The 21,902-nt window shown below is 49.2% G+C and overlaps 1 protein-coding gene across 3 annotated transcripts in view; it reads left to right on the forward strand.

The window, feature by feature from the left end:
- MAP2K6 (mitogen-activated protein kinase kinase 6) overlaps positions 1 to 21,902 on the forward strand; it is an 87,510-nt gene that overhangs the window by 23,176 nt on the left and 42,432 nt on the right. For all 3 annotated transcript variants that reach the window (XR_008508708.1, XR_008508707.1, XM_036394340.2), the window contains exons 2-10: positions 6,544 to 6,610; positions 7,482 to 7,530; positions 10,380 to 10,493; positions 12,006 to 12,125; positions 12,664 to 12,780; positions 14,052 to 14,103; positions 16,609 to 16,736; positions 17,910 to 17,987; positions 20,104 to 20,243. Coding sequence is in view for 1 of the 3 variants with exons in the window: in XM_036394340.2 (XP_036250233.1) it covers positions 6,544 to 6,610; positions 7,482 to 7,530; positions 10,380 to 10,493; positions 12,006 to 12,125; positions 12,664 to 12,780; positions 14,052 to 14,103; positions 16,609 to 16,736; positions 17,910 to 17,987; positions 20,104 to 20,243 (865 nt within the window). In the remaining 2 variants the exon portion in view is untranslated. The remainder of the gene's footprint in view (positions 1 to 6,543; positions 6,611 to 7,481; positions 7,531 to 10,379; positions 10,494 to 12,005; positions 12,126 to 12,663; positions 12,781 to 14,051; positions 14,104 to 16,608; positions 16,737 to 17,909; positions 17,988 to 20,103; positions 20,244 to 21,902) is intronic.

The following is a 21,902-nucleotide window of genomic DNA, read 5'->3' on the forward strand; positions in this document are numbered from 1 at the left end:
CAGGAACTGGCTTTGAGACCTTCACAGGGAAGTGTTTAATGTGTTCTCATTGAGTCAGGGTTTTTTTTCCTGTCCCAATTTTGCTCTCAGGTCTGGTTTGGTTCTTGGGGTTGGTTGGGCCCTGCAGGAGCAGTCGGGGTCAGTTCTGGGGCACAGGAGCTTCCAGGGGTGCTGCAGCCAAGTGCTGCCATCAGAACCCCAAAATCAGGGAATCATCGAGGGTGGAAAAGCTCTCCAAGCTCATGGAGAGCTTGGAATCCAAACAAGAACCTCATGGAGAGCTTGGAATCCAAACAAGAACATGGAATCCAAACAAGAACCCCAAAATCAGGGAAGGAAAAGCTCTCCAAGCTCATGGAATCCAAACAAGAACGCCAAAATCAGGGAATCATCGAGGGTGGAAAAGCTCTCCAAGCTCATGGAATCCAGACAAGAACCCCAAAATCAGGGAAGGAAAAGCTCTCCAAGCTCATGGAGAGCTTGGAATCCAAACAAGAACATGGAATCCACACAAGAACCCCAAAATCAGGGAATCATTGAGGGTGGAGAAGCTCTCCAAGCTCATGGAATCCCAACAAGAACCCCAAAATCAGGGAATCATTGAGGGTGGAAAAGCTCTCCAAGCTCATGGAGAGCTTGGAATCCAAACAAGAACCTCATGGAGAGCTTGGAATCCAAACAAGAGCTTGGAATCCAAACAAGAACCCCAAAATCAGGGAATCATTGAGGGTGGAGAAGCTCCAAGCTCATGGAATCCAAACAAGAACCCCAAAGTCAGGGAATCATCGAGGGTGGAGAAGCTCCAAGCTCATGGAATCCAAACAAGAACCCCAAAATCAGGGAATCATTGAGGGTGGAGAAGCTCCAAGCTCATGGAATCCAAACAAGAACCCCAAAATCAGGGAATCATTGAGGGTGGAGAAGCTCCAAGCTCATGGAATCCAAACAAGAACCCCAAAATCAGGGAATCATTGAGGGTGGAAAAGCTCTCCAAGCTCATGGAGAGCTTGGAATCCAAACAAGAACTCCAAAATCAGGGAATCATTGAGGGTGGAGAAGCTCTCCAAGCTCATGGAATCCAAACATTAACCCAGCATTCCAAGGTCACCACTAAACCACGTCCCCGTGTCTGTTCAGGGGTGGTGATGCCACCACTGCCCTGGCCACTCTTCTGGAGAAATTCCTCCTTATTTCTAATCTGAACCTCCCCAGGCACAACTTGGGGAAAAACCCCTCAATTCTCTGCTCCCAGGAGCTCCCAGTCCCACACAGGAAAAGCAAAATAAAAGCAGCAAGGTCATGGAGAGCACAGAGCACAGCTTGAGGCTGTTTCCTCTCATCCTGAGAGGGAGCTTGCAGGAAAGAATTTCCAGGAAACTTGCTTTGTAAAGGTGACACCTTCTGCAGCACCAGTTCAGTGTTTACTGTGAGGTTTTGGGGTTTTCTTTGCTAAAAGCAAGTAGATTTAAGCTTCTGCTTAATGTCACAGATACCCTGGAAGTTTCGTTTATCAAGACTGCATTCTGGAGATGTCTCTCAGCATCACTCCAAACCAGGCTTGGTTCTTTCTCCCTCAATTATTCTTCAAACTTGGCTTTTGATTCAAGTGCTTGTGGATGTCTCCATGTGCCAAATTGCAGGGAGAGCTCTCAAATGAGCTTTAGCTCGAAGGCTCAGGGACCAGCAAAGCTCCAGGGCTTGTTTACACAGAAAATTCATGTTTTTCTGGGTGCTGGGGAGCAGATGCACCATCCCATCTGCTGAGCCACCAGCAGAGCCCTCTGCAGAAGGAGCCACATTTAGACTTGGAGCTGTGTGTGGTGGTTCACCAGGGCTTTCCTTATTGCAGATCCCCAGGGATTGCAGGAAAACCCCTCTGCGCTGCTGGGATGTGCCCCAGGCTGGAGCCCTGTGCTGCTGTTTGGTGTCTGAAGCACCTGTGTGGATTCCTGGTGCCTGCCATGGGTGGCTTTTGTCTTTCAGTCCCTGACTCTGTTATTGAACCACCTGCTTTGCCCAGATTTGCAATCTCCAAAAGCGCAGTTTCTGTGTCAGGTGGGGCTGAGAGGGGCCACAGGCAGCACAGATAAACACACATGGTGGTTTTGTCCAGGAAACAAAGCTAAAAATAGTCATGATTCACAAAAACACTCTTGAAAATACTGGTTTTCTGGTGCATGGAACAGGTACCATCCCATTTTGTGTGTTATTAAGCTGCCCCCGCATTTGGAGCTCCTGTGCAGATGATTTTAATGCTCCCCAAGCTGAGTCTGCTCTGGCAAACTGGAGGATTTTATTTTGACACAGAGACACTTGCTTGGCAGTTCCTGTTGAACAGAACTGATCTTCAGACTTCCAAATATTCTTTTCCTTTTTTTTTTTTTTTTTTTTTAAAGCCTTTTAAGTGTGTTTGTGTTGGGGGAGAAAGTCATTGGTGTGAGCTGGACTCCTGAGTTCTGGAGTGAAGGGGGATCCAGGTTCCTGCATCCCCCTGCAGCCTGCTGGGGTGGCTCTGCTGCTGATTTTGGGTTTAAAGCAGCGCCATGCTCAGGATTGCTGGTGCTTCCTGCAAACCACTCACAGACCTTGGCCCCAGAGGCTTGGAGGGACCAGTGCTTTGCATGTTGGAACAAAAGGAGCTCAGAAATTTGGCCTGATCCAGTTAAAAGCCATGAAATCGCCTGATTTCAGCCCAGGATTCATTCAATAACCATTAAGTCAGCACAGCCCCCACCGTCCACACACCTCTGGCTGCTGCAGGTGCAGATCCTGGCCATGGCAATTCCCATTTCCCATCCCTCCTCCTGCTGCCATCATGAAATCCACGTCTTACTCGAGCTGCTGTTGTTGCTTTCTTCTTTCTTGAAAAGAAAACCCCAAAGAATGGTAAATTCTGCCTGTGCCTTGGCAGCTCCGAGGCACGGACAGATTGTGCTTCAAAAAAAATGGCAAAGTTTCAAAATATTGTATTCTGTGAAGAAGAGACAAGGAAAATAAACTCCCCAAGATGCAGATTTTATTTCCCTAGGAGGAAAGGCTTTTGGTGTTTATTTGGGTTTGGCTTTTTGCTCCCTGGTTCTGCTGACACCACCCGTGAACCAAGATAAGATTCAACACTGCACAACCTGTTCTGGGTGCAGTTCAAGTCAAAATTCCCAGTGGATTCATTTTCTCCCTCCCTCCCACAGCAGGTTCCTGAGCCTGGGGACAGCACACAGGGTAGTGCAAGCAAAGCCTTGAAGGATAAATGGAACAAAGTGAATAACAGAGCAAATTTGTGCCCGTTTCTTGTTTGATTTCGGTCGTGCCAGTGTGACTGCAGCAGAGTGAATCCTTGGGGTTTGCCAGGAGGAGCTGCTGAGTGTTCACAGGGACAGTTCAGCCCTAAAAGAAGCAGTTAGTTCCTCCACAGGCAGTTTGGTGGATTTTTTGTGTCTTCTTTTCCTCTGCAAAATCAGTTTGAACATGCTTTTCCTGTGCCTGTCTCATTTCCTTGAGGATGCAGAGAGAGGCTGGGATGGCAGCTTGGGAAAGGCCGGAGGAGCAGGGAATTGGTTTGCAGGGAATTTGTTTGCAGGGAATTTGTTTTCCTGCACTGCCAGACCTGTATTTTTGAGATTCCTTTTTTAGGATAATGTACCAGCATCCAGAACAGCTCTCCCATTGAACATGCCACAGATCTGAGGTGCACCTGGCACAGCTTGGGCAGGAGAGGGAATCTGGAGCACCCAGCACCAGAGAACTCTAGAAATCAATGTGGGTCCCCAACAATGCTTTGGCCTCCCAACCCTAAATTCCAACACAACCCAAGAAGGGCAAAAAATCCCAAATTTTCCACCCAGAGTCCCATTCCAAAGAGTCCCATTCCAAAGAGAATTCATCCTGAAATGAAAACTCAACAGAATAAAAATTTGCTGAAGATCTTCAATGTTCAAACCACAGATGGAGGAGAACTCTACAACCCAAAATGGTTCCTCGATCCCCACCATGACCCAGGAAGGGCCAAACCCCAAGATGCCCCCTCAAAGAGCCCAAATCACCCCAAAATCCCCACTAAAATTTGGTCTTTGCAGGATTTCACTCCTGGGCTATGCTCCTCAGCACGTCCGTGACTGTGTAGGTGAAGGTGGTGAAGCCCAGAATGAGCAGAACCCAAAACCCCACCAGAAGCCAGGAAGGGCAAAAAACCCCAAATTTTCCAGCCAGAGTCCCATTCCAAAGAGTCCCACTCATCCTGAATGGAAAACTCAACAGAATAAAACTTTGCTGAAAATCTTCAGTGTTGAAACCACATTGGCCTGCACTGCCAGACCTTTATTTTTGAGATTCCTTTTTTTGGATAAGGTGCCAGCATCCAGAACAGCTCTCCCATGAAATATCCCACAGATCTGAGGTGCTCCTGGCACAGCTTGGGCAGGAGAGGGAATCTGGAGCACCCAGCACCAGAGAACTCTAGAAATCAACGTGGCTCCCCAACAGTGCTTTGGCTTCCCAACCCTAAATTCCAACACAACCCAAGGAGGGCAAAAAATCCCAAATTTTCTACCCAGAGTCCCATTCCAAAGAGTCCCATTCCAAAGAGTCTCTCATTTCAAAGAGTCCCATTCCAAAGAGTCCCACTCATCCTGAAATGAAAACTCAACAGAATAAAAATTTGCTGCAGATCTTCAATGTTCAAACCACATTGGCCTGCACTGCCAGACTTTTATTTTTGAGATTCCTCTTTCAGGATAACATACCAGCATCCAGAACAGCTCTCCCATGAAATATCCCACAGATCTGAGGTGCACCTGGCACAGCTTGGGCAGGAGAGGGAATCTGGAGCACCAGCACAGCAGGGTTTGCTCCTCACTTCTGCCTCTTGGATACAACCAAGAAACTGGAAGGAAAGGGGTCAAAGAGCAGCTCTGCTCACTGTAGGAATTCCCTCACTGGTTTTTAGAGCAGTTTTTGCTTCCTTACACACCAGCTTTTACTTTTTGGGAAAGCTCAAGAGCTGTGCTTTGTGCTCTCCATGACCTTGCTGCTTTTATTTTGACTTTGTCAAATTTTGTCCATTTTTTGGAGCAGATGAAGAAAAAAATTACTAAAAAACACCAAAAAACCCACTAAAATTGAAAAAAAAACAAAAAAACAACCCTCCACCAAAACCCCAAACCCAAACAACAACAAAAAATCTTTAAAAAAAACCCAAACAAAAACAAAATAAAAAAACCCGCAACCACAGCAACAGCAACAAAACAACCCAAAACCAAAACTCTAAAAAAAAAAAAGCTAATCTGAATTGATTAATTGATTCATACAGGTCATTTTCCATCCTGGTTGCTGCCCTTTGATCCAGCACCCCTCTGGCACTGGGATGCACAGGCATCTATTGATGTGTCAAAAGGAAAAACAAATTCAGACATGTATAGGTGAACTTTGAGAGAGAGGATTGGGAACAGAGAGGGAAAATCCTGCTTAAATAAAAGAGTAATTAATAGAAATGGTTAGATTAAAGTGCTGCATACCTCAATTAGATGCTTGTGCCATTTTTGGGGGGGGTGGAACAAATTATAGGTCGAGTATATGGATGGACCAAATTATAGGTGAAGTTTGAGAGAGAGGGTTGGGAACAGAGTGGAAATCCTGCTTAAAAAAAGATTAATTAATAGAAATGGTTGGATTAAAAATGCTGAATACCTCAATTAAATTGTGCCTTTTTGGGGGGGGATAGGCCAAATTATAGGTGAAGTTTGAGAGGGAGGGTTGGGACAGAGAGTAAAACTCGTGCTTAAAAAAAAATAAGAGTAATTAATAGAAATGGTTAGATTAAAAATCCTGAATACCTCAGTAAGATGCTTGTGCTTTTTGGGGGATTTTATCACCCAGGCAAGCAGGCAGATGTTTCCCTTGGGGTTTGGTGCCATGAGTGATGTTTCCAGGTTGTTTTCTCCCAGGGGCTGGATCTGTGCAGTCATAAAAGGCTTCTTGTGTTTCTCAGCTCAGAAAACTTGGCTGGTCAGTGGGAATAGAAACAAATGGCTTTGAAGCCTCCAAACTTGAATTCTCCTTTATTTTTGCTGGGTTTGCATAACTGTAGTGACCAGGAGATGAAAGGTGCAGTTAAACAGAATCACAATCTGCACTTTCAGATGCAATTTTCAGAAGATGTTTCATCCTGCCAGGGTTTGAAGTTCTGTATCTGGAATGGTTTTAAATCTGAGAAGTGTTTGAAGGGTTCCTCTGTGGGTAGGAGCAGAAATACCTTTCCCTTTGCATGTTCTCCTGGCCTGCCTTTGCCAGAGCTCTTGCCTGTTTTCTGGACCAAGTTGGCAGGCAGAGCTCACAGGTTTTAATGAAACCCTGCTGAACAAAGGCACTTTCTGTTTGAACTCTGTGCCCTGAGTCTGCCCCACCAGCCTGGCTGGGCATTTCTGTTAAATGAGCTCAACAAATACAGACAAGCTGTGTTTTGCAAATTAACCCCAAACAAATCATCCCAAACAACAACAACCACCAAAGAGTGCCTTTCTTTAACTCTGCCTCTTTCTTGTTTTACAGGCAAGAAGAGAAACCCTGGGCTGAAAATTCCTAAAGAAGCATTTGAGCAACCACAGACAAGCTCCACGTAAGTCTGCAAGTGCTGGGGCAGAATGAAAAGCAAACCACGAAGCCCAGCTGCCCTCCAGCCTTGGCTGGCACTTGGATGGAGCTTGGAGCACCCTGGGATGGTGGAAGTTGTCCCTACCCATGGCAGGGAGTGGAATTAAATGACATTTAAGGTCCCTTCCAACCCAAACCATTCTGGGATTCTGTGACAATTTCTCAGCCCTTGCATTTCCCAGCGGGTCTCAGCCCCATCATTCAGTCTCTTGTGCTGCTGGACGAGGCAGTAAAAGATAAAAAGATAAAGAGCAGAAGAAAAAGATAAAAAAAGAAAAAGTTAAAAGCCAGAATGAGCCCCCAGTTTCCACTGGTGTGGCTCTTTGGCACCAGTTTGAGCAGCAGGCATTTGGTCAAGGCATGAAACTCATGCCCTTCCCTGCTCAGCCTTGCAGAGGGAATCCCTCTGGTTTTAGTGCCCCTTGTGCATCCCCAGCCTGCCTGGCTTTCTTTGCTTCTGTGGTTTGAGTGTTTTTAGCCTGTCAGCCCGTGCTGTGTCACTGAGGCGATGATTTACAGCAGCTTTGGATGCTCCTGCCCATTTAATGCACTTTTCCTACAGGCTGGCAGGGATTTGGTGCTTGCCTGGATTTCACAGTGAATCCCTCTGGGATCCTGCGGGGGCAGGCTGGGTGTGAGAAATGCCAACTCCAGTTGCTTTTTTCCCCCTTTTTTTGGGGTGACTTTGGGGATCTGCTGATCCTGCAGAGCCAGGAGGCTGCTCAGGGCTGCAGGGAAGGTGTGAGGGGATGGTTTGGGGGCTGGATTTAGTCACTGAGGGAAAATTGATCTTTGTAGGGAATATTTCAAATCTTTTTCCTTTCTTTTTCATGCAGGCCACCCAGAGATCTGGACTCCAAAGCCTGCATCTCTATTGGTGAGGAGGTAAGAGTGAGAGACCTCTGGGACCAGAGACCATCCTGGGCTGGCTGCTTGTGCTTTGCTTCACTTCAACCCCGCAGAAAGGGCAGAAAATTATAAATAACGTTATAATTTATATATGTTAACATATTATATATATATATATATATATATATATATATATATATATATATATATATATAAATATTTATATATATATAATAAAATATTTATATTTATATATAATTTATTTATATATATAATTAACATTATAATTTATCTATGTTAACATATATTTTTATATAAATAATATTTATATTTTATATAATTTATTCATATATATAATTAACATTATAATTTCTATATTTTAACATATAACTTATATATATCATATTTATATTTATATTTATATTTATATTTATATTTATATTTATATTTATATTTATATTTATATTATACATAATTAAAATTATAATTGATATATTTTAACATATAATTTATATATATAAAACATTATAATATTATAATATTATAATTAACATTATAATGTTAATAATTGTTATAATTAACATTATAATGTTATAATTAGCATTAAAAGCCCATTTTACCTGAAAAAAAAAGCAGCTGCTGGAGGAATAAAAGCTGAGAAGCTCCAGCCTGGGAGCTCCTGAGCTCTGGGGGTTTGTGAGCCACGTGCAGGCAGAAATACCAAAGTGACCCCTGGTTTTTGTGCTCCTCAGGCAGGGCTGTGTGGGTGGGAGCTGGAGCTTGGCACTGCCCAGCATCACCCTCTGCCTCCCCTGGCACGTGGGCTCCCTGCATATTTTCCACCGTGGAAATTCCTTCCTTGCTGCACTGAGGTGCAGCTAATCCCCTGGAAATGACCATTATCCAGCAAGGGGGTTGCTAACAGGGTTGTTTTACTCTCCTCTGCAGTTCCTTTGCTGGTTGAAAGCCTTCACCCAAAATATTTCTCTTTGCTGATGTTGAAGGTCATCTCCTCCAGGAGTTGAGCTCAGGGTGGATGTTCCTGCCCTGGAAGGAAATTATTGTGGCAGCATGGAAACCAATCCACCTGGAATAAAAAATATATCAGGGAAAAAAACAAACCCCAGGACAGTGATTTTGATAGGAGGAAAAGGCAGAGCAGAATTCAAAAAAAAAAAAGCACTTTTAAAGCTGGACAATAAATATGCAAAAGATAGGCCTTGGTGTCAGTGGGGTAATTTATGCAGTGAAATTCTAACCCAGTAACGGTTTGAAATGCCTGATTTTGGAGGCTTTCCTTTCATTTTGGGTTTTGTGTTTGGAGCAGAGGCTGGGAGGTGGAAACAGGGTGCAGCAGAGGGGCAGAGCCAATTCCTGCTCCAACAGGAAGGAATGGCCCTGCCGTGCCAGCCCTGCCCAGGATGCTCCGCAGCACTGAGGGACCAGGGGGCCCCAGCGAGGTCCCTCCCACCCTTCCCCTGCTGGGACTGGGGTGTTGTGACACCGGCCCATCAGCAATGTCCCCTCCGAGCCCTGTGGCCACCATGGTGCTGGCTGATTGCCCTGCATTATCTTTTTATTTATATAGATATACATATACAGATAAATACAAATATAAATATAAATATAAATATAAATATAAATATAAATATAAATATTTATTTATATTTCTTTATTTATTTGTTAATTGTATATTTAAAAAAATATCTTTATATGTATGATATACAATTTATCTATTAAATCTATTATTTAAGATATAGAAATATAGTATTTTATTATTTATATAATATCTATGTAATCTATATACTATAATTTATCTATTTAATAGCATATTATTTAAAATGTGTAAATATAAAATAAATAAAATATAAAATTATAACAAAAATATATAAATGATATATAATGATAATGAATATTATTTTTATTTTATTATTTATAAACTATATGTAATATTTATAATTTATCTATTAAATATTATATTATTTAAGAGATATAAATATAATATCAATATAAAATATATAGATATATAAATTATATAACTATATTGAATATTTTATTATTTATATAATATCTATGTAATCTATATACTATAATTTATATATCTAATACTATAATATTTAAAATATATAAATATAAAATAAATAAATAAAATAAATAAATAAAATATAAAGTTATATAAAAATATTGTATACTATATGTTATACATAACTATAATGAATATTATTTTTTATTATTTCATTATTTATAATCTGTATGTAAAATATATAATTTATCTATTAAATATTATTTAAACTATATAGGTATAAAATAAATAAATATGAATATAAATATGAATATAAATATAAATATAAAGTATAAATGTATATTATATAAATTATATAACTATATTGACTATTATTTACTATTTTATTATTTATTATATATATATATATTTATTTATTTTTATTTTTATTTTTATTTATATATAATATATATAATTTATATCTGTAGAAACTCCCAAGCTGGGGAGGAGATGCACAGCAGGGGGAGGATGTGCCAGGCAGGGCTGCACTGGGGGACAGCAGGGCTGCACTGGGGGGGCTGCAGGGCTGCACTGAGGGACAGCAGGGCTGCACTGGGGGGACAGCAGGGCTGCACTGGGGGGGCTGCAGGGCTGCACTGGGGGCTGCAGGGCTGCACTGGGGGGGCTGCAGGGCTGCACTGAGGGACAGCAGGGCTGCACTGGGGGGACAGCAGGGCTGCACTGGGGGGGCTGCAGGGCTGCACTGGGGGCTGCAGGGCTGCACTGCTGGGGCTGCAGGGCTGCACTGGGGGGGCTGCAGGGCTGCACTGGGGGTCAGAGCACAGCACAAACCCTCAGGGCTCTGCTGCCTTGTGTCCCCCAGAACTTTGAGGTGAAGGCCGATGACCTGGAGCCCATCTCGGAGCTGGGCCGGGGCGCGTACGGCGTGGTGGAGAAGATGCGGCACATGCCCAGCGGGCAGATCATGGCAGTGAAGGTACCCTGAGCTGGGGCATTCTGCCCTTCTGGGGGCTGGGGTGATGGGCAAGATGAAACAGGAAAGCCTTATCAATATGATTGTCTGGCAAAAGATTTGGAGAATATGGAATTATAAGCGAGATTGAAATGAAAGCAAGCTTTGAGATCCCTCAGTTACTGAACAACTGGAAAACAATGGTGTGGCCAGCTGAAGGTGATCCCCTTTTGATGGAACAGCAGCCTCTGCTTGCAGACAGGCCCAAGGGTCAGAGCAGACCCTACAGCTTGGCAGAAGGGGCCCAAAGAGGAGTTTTTAGGGTTTAAAATGTAACACAGTATGGTAATGGAATGATTCTTATAGGCTGTATGTAAATGCTGTAGGATTTGTGTCTTGGACTAGATTGGTTAGTAAGAATTGGAATATTCAACACAGAAGAAGATTTATTGTATTTTAGCAGGAACCTCGCTCTCTTACCCTCTCATCCTCTCATCCCCTCTCCCCCTCTCTTCTCTCAGTCCTGCTCTGAGCTGTGCTGGCAGCTCCCAGTAGGGCCCTGCACTTGGGCCATTGCAATAAACCCCCAGTTCCACAACCAGAAGAAGATTTATTGTATTGTAACAGGAACCTCGCTCTCTCATTCTCTTTACCACTCTCTTTACCTCTCTCTCCCTCTCTCTTTACTGCTCTGAGCTGTGGCTGGCAGCTCCCAGCAGGGCCCTGCACCCAGGCCCTTTGCAATAAATCCCAAATTCCATGACCAGGCTGCAGAGATCTCTCATCTCCATCCATCCTGACCATCCTAGATACAGAAAAAAATAAAAGTAGCTACAAAGGTGAACAAGGAGTTTAGAATGCAGTACTGTAGGCTGGTGTCTCATAACATGATTGGCTAAGAAAGCTCACACTGCAGCATGAGTCCATAAGACAAAATGTTGGAGGATTGGGTCAATATTGTATTTGCAGGGACCCTCATGGCAGGAAGGAATCATTCATCTGACTTTATGTTCTGAGAAGGTTAATTTGTTATTTTATGATGCTATATTATATTAAAGAATACTATACTGAACTATACTAAAGAATACAGAAAGGATACAGACAGAAGGCTAAAAAGATAATAATGAAAACTCCTGACTCTCTCCAGAGTCCTGACACAGCTTGGCCCTGATTGGCCAAAGAGTGAAAACAACTCCCAGCAGAATGCAATGGAACAATCACCTGTGGGTAAACAATCTCCAAACCCATTCCAAAGGAGCAAAACACAGGAGAATCAAATGAGATCAGAATTGGTTTCCTTTTGCTCCGAGGAGTTTCCCAGGATAAAAATCCTGGGCGAAGGGATTTTTCAGAAAATGTGAATGTGACAGATCAGACCCATAAACATCCTTGTGAACACCTCATGGGTGCTGGGCTGGGGACGTGCCTGTGACAAAGTGGTGGCAGAGGGGTGGCACAAGGCACAAGGGGTGCTGGGGGTGTTCAGGTGTGGTGCCAGGCCCTGGGGCAGCCAGCCTGAGCTGCTGTGTCCTGCAGCGCATCCGAGCCACGGTGAACAGCCAGGAGCAGAAGAGGCTGCTGATGGACCTGGACATCTCCATGAGGACAGTGGATTGTCCCTTCACTGTCACCTTTTACGGGGCACTCTTCAGAGAGGTGAGGCTTCCTGGGGCTCAGCTCCCACTTCTCTGCACTTCCTGCAGCTCCCAGGGGTTTAATCTCCACCTAGACATGGAGGTTTTAGTCCTGGCCTAAGGATGTGGCACTGTGGTTTTGGGACAGCCTGGTCCCATAGTGTTAAAATTGCCCTGGCTTGGTTTCATCCACGTGAAAAGGAGGATTTTTTGAAGAGCTTGAAGCACAGCTCTGCAGAGCTGAGCTTTTCCTGGCTGGGCATTGGGAACCTCAGTTCCTGATAATTTTCTGGGCTCCTAAATCACCGTGGCTCTGCTTTGGGAAGGGGATGCCCTAAATGGTAGGGAATGTGCACGGCAGCACTGAATTCCAGAGCAGGGAAAAGAGAGCCCAGGACAGCTTTGAATGGGTTTAAAAAAACAAAAAAAGGGAAAGGGGGAAGGGAAGGGAATTTCAAGGAAAGGGAAGGAAATTTCAAGGAAAGGGAAAGAAAGGAAGGAATAGGAAAGGAAAGATGTTTTGTTCAAATCTCTGGGTATCTGCTTGCTTTACTCTGCAGGGAGATGTGTGGATTTGCATGGAGCTCATGGATACCTCACTGGACAAATTCTACAAACACGTCATTGACAAAGGCCTGACGATCCCCGAGGACATCCTGGGGAAAATCGCGGTCTCTGTGAGTAGCAGCAGGGTGAGGAGGGCAGGGAAAGGGGTTTCTCCTCTAAGCCAGGCCCTGCCTGAGCTGAGCTCCCTGCTCTGTGGGCACCAGGAGGAGGCTGGTCCATGTACCAGCCCATGTGGCCATTCCCATGCCTGGTCTGATGTTATTTGTAAGCCATAAATGTGCCCATCCACACCCAGGATGGAGAGCTGTGCCAGTGTGAGGTGTGGGGAGGCTCCTGCAGCTCCTTCATGGTTTATAATCCATAAATGTGCTCATCCACACACAGGATGGAGAGCTGGCCCAGTGTGAGGTGTGGGGAGGCTCCTGAAGCTCCTTTATGGTTTACAAGCCATGAATGTGCCCATCCACACAAATAATGAGAGCTGTGCCAGTGTGAGGTGTGGGGAGGCTCCTGAAGCTCCTTCATGGTTTATAATCCATGAATGTGCCCATCCACACAAATAATGGAGAGCTGTGCCAGTGTGAGGTTTGGGGAAGCTCCTGCAGCTCCTTCATGGTTTATAATCCATAAATGTGCTCATCCACCCAAATGATGGAGAGCTGAACCAGTGTGAGATTTGGGGGAGCTCCTGCAGCTCCTTTATGGTTTATAAGCCATGAATGTGCCCAGTGTGAGGTTTGGGGAGGCTCCTGCAGCTCTGAATGTGCCCATCCACAGACATGATGGAGAGCTGGCCCAGTGTGAGGTGTGGGGAAGCTCCTGCAGCTCCTTTATGGATTATAATCCATAAATGTGCTCATCCACACACATGTTGGAGGTTTATAATCCATAAATGTGCTCATCCACAGACAGGATGGAGAGCTGAACCAGTGTGAGATTTGGGGGAGCTCCTGCAGCTCCTTCATGGTTTATAATCCATAAATGTGCCCATCCACACACATGATGGAGAGCTGGCCCAGTGTGAGGTGTGGGGAGGCTCCTGCAGCTCCTTTATGGTTTATAATCCATAAATGTGCCCATCCACACACATGTTGGAGGTTTACAAGCCATGAATGTGCCCATCCACACCCAGGATGGAGAGTTGGCCCAGTGGGCGGTTTGGGGAGGCTCCTGCAGCTCCTTTCCCTTCTCACTGAGGTCCTGGAGCCCTCAGGAAGGTCCTGGGCACCCACCAACCCTCAGGCTGCTGGCAGGGTGTAGGACTCCTGGGGGATGTGGTTTTCCTGCCCTCCTGGCAGGTCTGGGGGTGAAGCCAGGTATCATTTCCTCCTCCTCCTCGTGGTGCTGCCAGCTGGGACTGACTCTGGGTTTGTTGTTTCAGATTGTAAAAGCACTAGAACATCTCCACAGCAAGCTCTCTGTGATCCACCGAGGTGAGTGCCAGGCACACCCTGCCCTGCTCTCAGCCTGGCAAGGGCTCCCAAAATACCCCAGATAAAGTCAGCTTTTGACAGCAGAAATGCTCCCCAGCATCTCATGACTTCAGCAAAACCCAGGCAGAGGAGATGGCTGCTGTTTGCTCCTTAAAATCTGCCTGCTGCTCCCAGTGTTTCCCTAAACCCATGGTGTGCTCCATCACCTGGGTGAAATTCAGCCTTTTTCCCTGACCTTGGAAAGCCAAGGAGCAGGCTGTGCCCAGGTTTGTGCCCCTTCTCCATGGCTCTGTGCTGGTGTGCAGTGGGAGGGGATGTTGGAGGCCTGGTTACTGCTGAGAATTTGAGATTTTCTGTGCTGCCAGGCTCTGACCCCCAAGAGAAAACTGCATTGATGTGAGGCCTTGGAGCAGGCTTCCAAAATTAAATTATAGCACTGGGATTGTGGGTGTGGAGTTTGAATAGAAGTGTGTAACATCACAGGGTGGAAAATTAGAGTTTAAGCTTTTAGAATATAGTAATATATATAAAGTTTTATATATATATGTGTGTAAGTTTTATATATAAAACTCCACAAGGGATCTCCCTGCCAGCCTCATCCTCCCATCCTCAGCCCTTCCATGAGCTTCCCTTTGCAGCAGAGCAGTCTGACACCTAAACCAGCCTCAAATCAAATCATAGATCCCCTCCTTAAACCCTTCTTATGTTTTCCCCTCTGGGGGGTCTCAAAGCTGCTGTGCACACTCTCAGAAACAAACCTGCAGTGGCTGCTTGACACCTTTATTTTTAAAGGGTGCTTTTCAATTTGTCCTGAGGAGGAGGGAGTGTGTGAGTGCCTGGGAAGCAGCAGAGTTCAGCTGGAGCTGGCAGTGGCACTGCCTCTATTCTTCCTGTGGCTGGGGCAGAGTTTCTGGCTTCTGTCTCACTCCCAGGAGGTGGAAATCCCTCCTGGCTGCTGGGTTTCTGTGTGCACTGGTTTGATTTCCAGAGAAAATTGTCTTATTTCAGCCTAGTGACAGATGGGTGGGGATTTTGGATACCTGGTTGCAGGATGCTGATTAGAGAGCAGATGTTAACGAGGTGTAAAGCCACGGTTCTAATAAGCAGGGCTCAAACACAGCTCCTGGCATCCTTCAAAGGGTGTTGCAGCTCTTCCATTGAATTCTTTATCATGTGGAGACACAGGATCTTCAGCACAGATCTTCAGCACAGATCTTCAGGATCTTTTGCTCCCTTTGGAGCATCCCAGAGAAAGCAGGGTCACCTGTGCTGGAATTCCATTTGGGATTAGCCTCAGAGAGAGCTCCCTGCTCTGCAGGAGAACACCTCTGTGCTCCCCTGGCTGTCACCTCCTGCCATCTCTGGGTGCCTCAGTTCCCCTTTTGCTGGGGATCAGAGCTGCCCTCAGGAGCCTGAACACGCAGGGATTTGTGTGGCCACGATGGGAAGAGACAAATCTGGCAGCAACAGGGAGAGGAGAATCTGGCCTGATTTCCATGGGGTGGGGAGCTCCCACTCTCCTGCTGCTGCTCACGCTGCAGTCAGGCTTTGTGTCCTTAAAACCAGAGCCCAAAGGTGTCTGAGCCTTTGATCCTTGTCTCAGTTTGCTGCTCTCTCCTTCCCCTGCAGCCCTTTCACCCTTTCCTGCCCCACATCCTTCCCCCGTGGGTTTTTCCTTTTGCTGGCATGACTCCAGACCTACAGGGCATTGCCAGAGCTCCAGCCCTTTGCAGACACCCCACAGGATCACCCCATAGGATCACCTCACAGGATCACCCTACAGGACCAGCACATAGGTTCATCCCACAGAATTACCACATAGATCGCCCCATAGAATCACCCCACAGAATTACCCTATAGAATGACCCCACAGGATGACCCCACGGGATCACCCCATAGAATCACCCCATAGAATCACCCCATAGAATCACCCCACAGGATCACCCCATAGGATCACCCTATAGAATGACCCCACAGGATCACCCCATAGAATCACTGCATAGAATCACCCCTATGATCACCCCACAGAAACACCCATAGAATCACCCCCCAGGATCACCTCACAGAATTACCCTATAGAATGATCCCACAGAATCACCCCATGGGATCACCCCATAGAATCACTGGCACAGAATCACCCCTGTGATCACCCCATAGAACCACCCTATAGAACCACCCTGCCCAGCCCCTTGGAGCTGCTCCCTGTGAGCTCCCTGCTGTCCGTGACCATTCCCTGAGCACTGGGGTGTGCTGGTGGCACTCAGAGTCACCTCCTGCTGCCCTGGCTCAGGGATGGGGTGTGTGGGTGCAGGGACACTGCCAGGACGCTGCCAGCCCCACGGGGCTGTCACTGCACACCCCACAGCACAGCCAGTGGCTTTTGGCACGCCTGGCCCTGCTGGGCCCTGCTGGGCTCTGCTGGGCTCCTCGTGCCCTCTGTGGCTGCTGTGCCTTGGCCCAGCACCCCCAGGTGACAGTGACTGTGCTCTGTGTTCCTTCTTGCAGATGTAAAGCCCTCTAACGTGTTGATCAATACGCAGGGGCAGGTGAAAATGTGCGATTTTGGGATCAGCGGGTACCTCGTTGACTCTGTGGCTAAAACCATGGATGCAGGATGCAAACCCTACATGGCTGTAAGTGCAGCAGCTGCCTGGGGAGCAGCCAGAGGAGCCTGGGGGGAAGGAGCAGCAGCACCTACCCTGGGGATGCCTTTGGGGAGCCTGTGTTTGTGTTTTCAGGGACCCCTGTGGCAGGGAGGAGTGATGAATCTGACTCCATGTGCTCAGAAGGCTCATTTATTATTTTATAATACTATAATATATTAAAGAATGCTGTACTAAAGAATACAGAAAGGATACAGACAGAAGGCTGAAAAGATAATAATGAAAATTCCTGACTCTCTCCAGAGTCCTGACACAGCTTGGCCCTGATTGGCCAAAGAGTGGAAACAACTCACAGCAGAATCCAATGGAACAATCACCTGTGGGTAAACAATCTCCAAACACATTCCACATGAGCAAAACACAGGAGATGCAATCAGATAATTATTGTTTTCCTTTTTCTCTGAGGCTTCTCAGCTTCCCAGGAGAAGAATCCTGGGTGAGGGGATTTTTCCAGAAAGTGTGAATGCCACAGTAGCCCTGAATTCAAGGGATACAATTCCCTTGGGAGGGGAGGCAGATCTGATCTGATGGCTCATGGCTCAGGTCACATCTCCTGGGCATGCCCTCCTGCTGCCCTCTGGCCTGCCTGTGACCTTGGGGAAGGTTCTGGAATTGCTCCCCAGTGCCTGGTTGCCATTTGCCCCGTGGGGACAGCAGTGCTTAGCATGGGGAGGAAAAACACCCAGGGCTGGGTGCCTTGGGCTGCTCCTGGGAGCTGCTGTGCAGGATTCACCCTTTGTGGGGCACTTGACCTCAGCAGAACTGAGGCTTGTCAGCCCTCGGTGCCAGCTGTGCCAGGCAGCTCCACCAGCCCAGCCCTCGGTGCCAGCTGTGCCAGGGCAGCTCCACCAGCCCAGCCCTTGGTGCCAGCTGTGCCAGGGCAGCTCCACCAGCCCAGCCCTCGGTGCCAGCTGTGCCAGGGCAGCTCCACCAGCCCAGCCCTTGGTGCCAGCTGTGCCACTTTCTGTGCCCCATTTCACTGCCTGCCCTCCCTGTGAGGATGGGAGCCAGCACCACCAGGAGGGTGAAGGGGCTGTGTGGGCCAAGGGGGCTGGGCTGGCACCTGAGAGACCCTCCCTGGGCATGGGCAGGGCACTGGGCACATCCCTGCTGCTCCTCACCCCCCTTTGTGTCTGTTGGCAGCCGGAGAGAATCAACCCAGAGCTGAACCAGAAGGGATACAGCGTCAAATCTGACATCTGGAGCCTGGGCATCACCATGGTACGGTCACCAGGGTCACCTGGGGGTCACCTGGGTCACCTGGGGCTGCCATCACCATGGCAGGGTCACCTGGGGATCACCAGGGTCACCACTGCTGTCACCTGAGGATCATCATGGTGGGGTCACCTGGGGATCACCATGGTAGAGTCACCTGGGGCTGCCAGGGCTGTCACCAGGGAGTCACCAGGGTCACCTGGGGCTGCCATCACCATGGCAGGGTCACTTGGGGATCACCATAGTAGGGTCACCTGGGGGCTGCCAGGGCTGTCACCAGGGGATCACCATGGTAGAGTCACCTGGGGGCTGCCAGGGCTGTCACCTGGGGATCACCATGGTTGGGTCACCTGGGTCTGCCAGGGCCACCAGGAGTGCTTGGTGTGGCTCATGGGTTCATTCTCCTGCCCACAGCGGCACTGGTGGCACGGGGTGAGAAGGGGAGGAGCTCAGGCAGGTGGCACAGGGTGAGAAGGGAAGGAGCTCAGGCAGGTGGCACAGGGTGAGAAGGGGAGGAGCTCAGGCAGGTGGCCCAGGGTGGCAGGGGAGGAGCTCAGGCAGGTGGCCCAGGGTGGCAGGGGAGGAGCTCAGGTGTGTGGCACAGGGTGAGGGAAGGAGCTCAGGCGGGTGGCCCAGGGTGAGAAGGGGAGGAGCTCAGGCGGGTGGCCCAGGGTGAGAAGGGAAGGAGCTCAGGCAGGTGGCACAGGGTGGCAGGGGAGGAGCTCAGGCAGGTGGCACAGGGTGAGAAGGGAAGGAGCTCAGGCAGGTGGCATGGGTTGGCAGGGGAGGAGCTCAGGCAGGTGGCCCAGGCTGGAGGGAAGGAGGAGGAGGGAGGAGCCGCTGTGTCAGCCCTGCAGGCGCGGAGCTGCCGGGAGATGGCAGCATGGGCTAAGGCAGGATGGCTGCACAGCCCGCACTCCCTGCGCTCACAGAGGGAGCAGGGACAGGGGGTTCCCAGGCGGTGTTTTGGGGAACCCATCTGCTCCCAAAGCCCAGTTAGCTGTGCAGGGTGGGGCTGGTCGAGCTGGCAGCCTTTCCCAGGGATTGTGGCAGGGGTGACAGGGGTGGCCTGTGGAGCTGCCTGGGGTTCCTCCTGTTTGCTGGGGGGGGATGAGCAATGTGCTGTGCTGAGGAAATCACGGAATCCCACAATGGTTTGGATTGGAAGGGGCCTTAAAGATCATCCCATTCCACCCCCTGTCGTGGACAGCAACAGCTTCTACTACCCCAGGCTGCTCCAAGTCCTGTCCAGCCTGGCCTTGGGCACTTCCAGAGATCCAGGGGCAGCCACAGCTGCTCTGGGCACCCTGTGCCTCACCACCCTCACAGGAAACAATCCCCTCCTAATATTTTCTGCTCCCCTTCTGATCTATATCTCTCTTCTTTTAGTTCCAAACCAATCCCCCTTGCTCCATCACTGTTTGCCCATGTAAAAAGTCCCTCTCCCACCTTTCTGGAATTCCCCTTTAGGCACTGCAAGGGGGTCTAAAATCTCCTTGCAACGTTCCCATCTCCAGGCTGAACAACCCCATTTGTGTGGAGCCACAAAACCACACCCAGGGTGGGCATGGGGCCATTCCAAACCCCTGGAGTGGCTGTGGGGTGTCCCCTCCTGATGGGGCTGTCCCAAGCCCCTGGGGTGGGTGGGTGGCTGTGGGGTGTCCCCCTCCTGACAGAGCCATCCCAAACCTGTGGGGTGAGTGGCTGTGGGGTGTGCAAGGGGCTCCAAGATCTCCTTGGTACATTCCCATCTCCAGGCTGACCAACCCCATTTGTGTGGAGCCACAAAACCACACCCAGGGTGGGCATGGGGTCATCCCAAACCCATGGGGTGGCTGTGGGGTGTGTCCCCTCCTGATGGGGCTGTCCCAAGCCCGTGGGGTGGATGGGTGAGTGGCTGTGGGGTGTGCAAGGGGCTCTAAGATCTCCTTGCAATGTTCCCATCTTCAGGCTGACCAACCCCATTTGTGTGGAGCCACAAAACCACACCCAGGGTGGGCACGGGGTCATTCCAAACCCCTGGGCTGGTGGCAGGGGGGTGTCCCCTCTCCTGACAGGGCCATCCCAGGCCCCTGGGCTGGTGGCAGGGGGTGTCCCCTCCTGAGTCCCCTGTGTGTTGCAGATCGAGCTGGCCATCCTGCGCTTCCCCTACGACTCCTGGGGCACCCCCTTCCAGCAGCTCAAGCAGGTGGTGGAGGAGCCCTCACCACAGCTCCCAGCAGAGAGGTTCTCAGCAGAGTTCGTCGATTTTACCTCGCAATGGTAACAATTCCCCTCTTCCCCCTCTCTTTGCTTGGCCCTGCTCACCCTCAGCACATCCCCACAGGCAGCTCTGAGCCCCAGTTCTGGGCAGAACCTTCCCTGTGCCCTCGTGCCTGGCACACAGCAGTGTGGGGAGTCTGTCTGAGGGGGTTCAGGAGGGGCACAGGGGGGTTCAGGAGGGGGCACAGGGGGGTTCAGGAGGGGCACAGGGGGGTTCAGGAGGGGCACAGGATGTTCAGGAGGGGACACAGGGGGTTCAGGAGGGGACACAGGGGGTTCAGGAGGGGCACAGGGGGGTTCAGGAGGGGGCACAGGGGGTTCAGGAGGCTTCTGGCTCTGAGTGTGCAGGGACAGCAGGGTGTGGAATGGCTGTGTCCTGTCTGGGGGGATGTCACAGGAGGGACAGCCACAATACACAGAGTGCCACCATACAACTTCAGAAAGCTTCAACCCATGCAGAGAAACACCAGAAGGCTTCAAGCATCCACACACCCGTCCTTGTTGTTGTTTAGCCCAAGCTTTTGCACCCCTGATGTTCCTGCACTGCCCTGTGTGCCCTCTGCTCCCTTGGGTGGTTGCTCAGCACACCTGGGCACTCCATGGCTCATTGCTGCCAGTGCTGCTCACCTGCTGCTCACAGCTGCACCCACTGGGGATGAGGCTGGGCCACAGCACCACTGCCAGTGACCCCAAACTGTGCCACACACAGCCCAGTGACCCCAAACTGTGCCACACACAGCCCAATGACCCCAAACTGTACCACACACAGCCCAGTGACCCCAAACTGTGCCACACACAGCCCCATCCCAATGACCCCAAATTGTGCCACACACAGCCCAATGACCCCAAACTGTGCCACACACACCCCAGTGACCCCAAACTGTGCCACACACAGCCCCAGTGACCCCAAACTGTGCCACACACAGGCAATGACCCCAAACTGTGCCACACACAGCCCAGTGACCCCAAACTGTGCCACACACAGCCCCAATGACCCCAAACTGTGCCACACACAGGCAATGACCCCAAACTGTGCCACACACAGCCCAGTGACCCCAAACTGTGCCACACACAGCCCCAGTGACCCCAAACTGTGCCACACACAGCCCCACTGCCAATGACCCCAAACTGTGCCACACACAGCCCCACTGCCAGTTACCCCAAACTGTGCCACACACAGCCCCAATGACCCCAAACTGTGCCACACACACAACCCAATGACCCCAAACTGTGCCACACACAGCCCCACTGCCAATGACCCCAAACTGTGCCACACACAGCCCAGTGACCCCAAACTGTGCCATACACAGCCCAGTGACCCCAAACTGTGCCACACACAACCCCAATGACCCCAAACTGTGCCACACACAGCCCCATCCCAATGATCCCAAACTGTGCCACACACAGCCCCACTGCCAATGACCCCAAACTGTGCCACACACAGCCCAATGACCCCAAACTGTGCCACACACAGCCCCACTGCCAATGACCCCAAACTGTGCCACACACAGCCCAGTGACCCCAAACTGTGCCACACACAGCCCAATGACCCCAAACTGTGCCACACACAGCCCCAATGACCCCAAACTGTGCCACACACAGCCCCAATCACCCCAAACTGTGGCACACACAGCCCCAGCCCCAATTAGCACAGTGTGG

This window comes from Molothrus ater, chromosome 19 (assembly GCF_012460135.2).
Source record: "Molothrus ater isolate BHLD 08-10-18 breed brown headed cowbird chromosome 19, BPBGC_Mater_1.1, whole genome shotgun sequence".
NCBI classification, from domain to species: Eukaryota; Metazoa; Chordata; class Aves; order Passeriformes; family Icteridae; genus Molothrus; species Molothrus ater.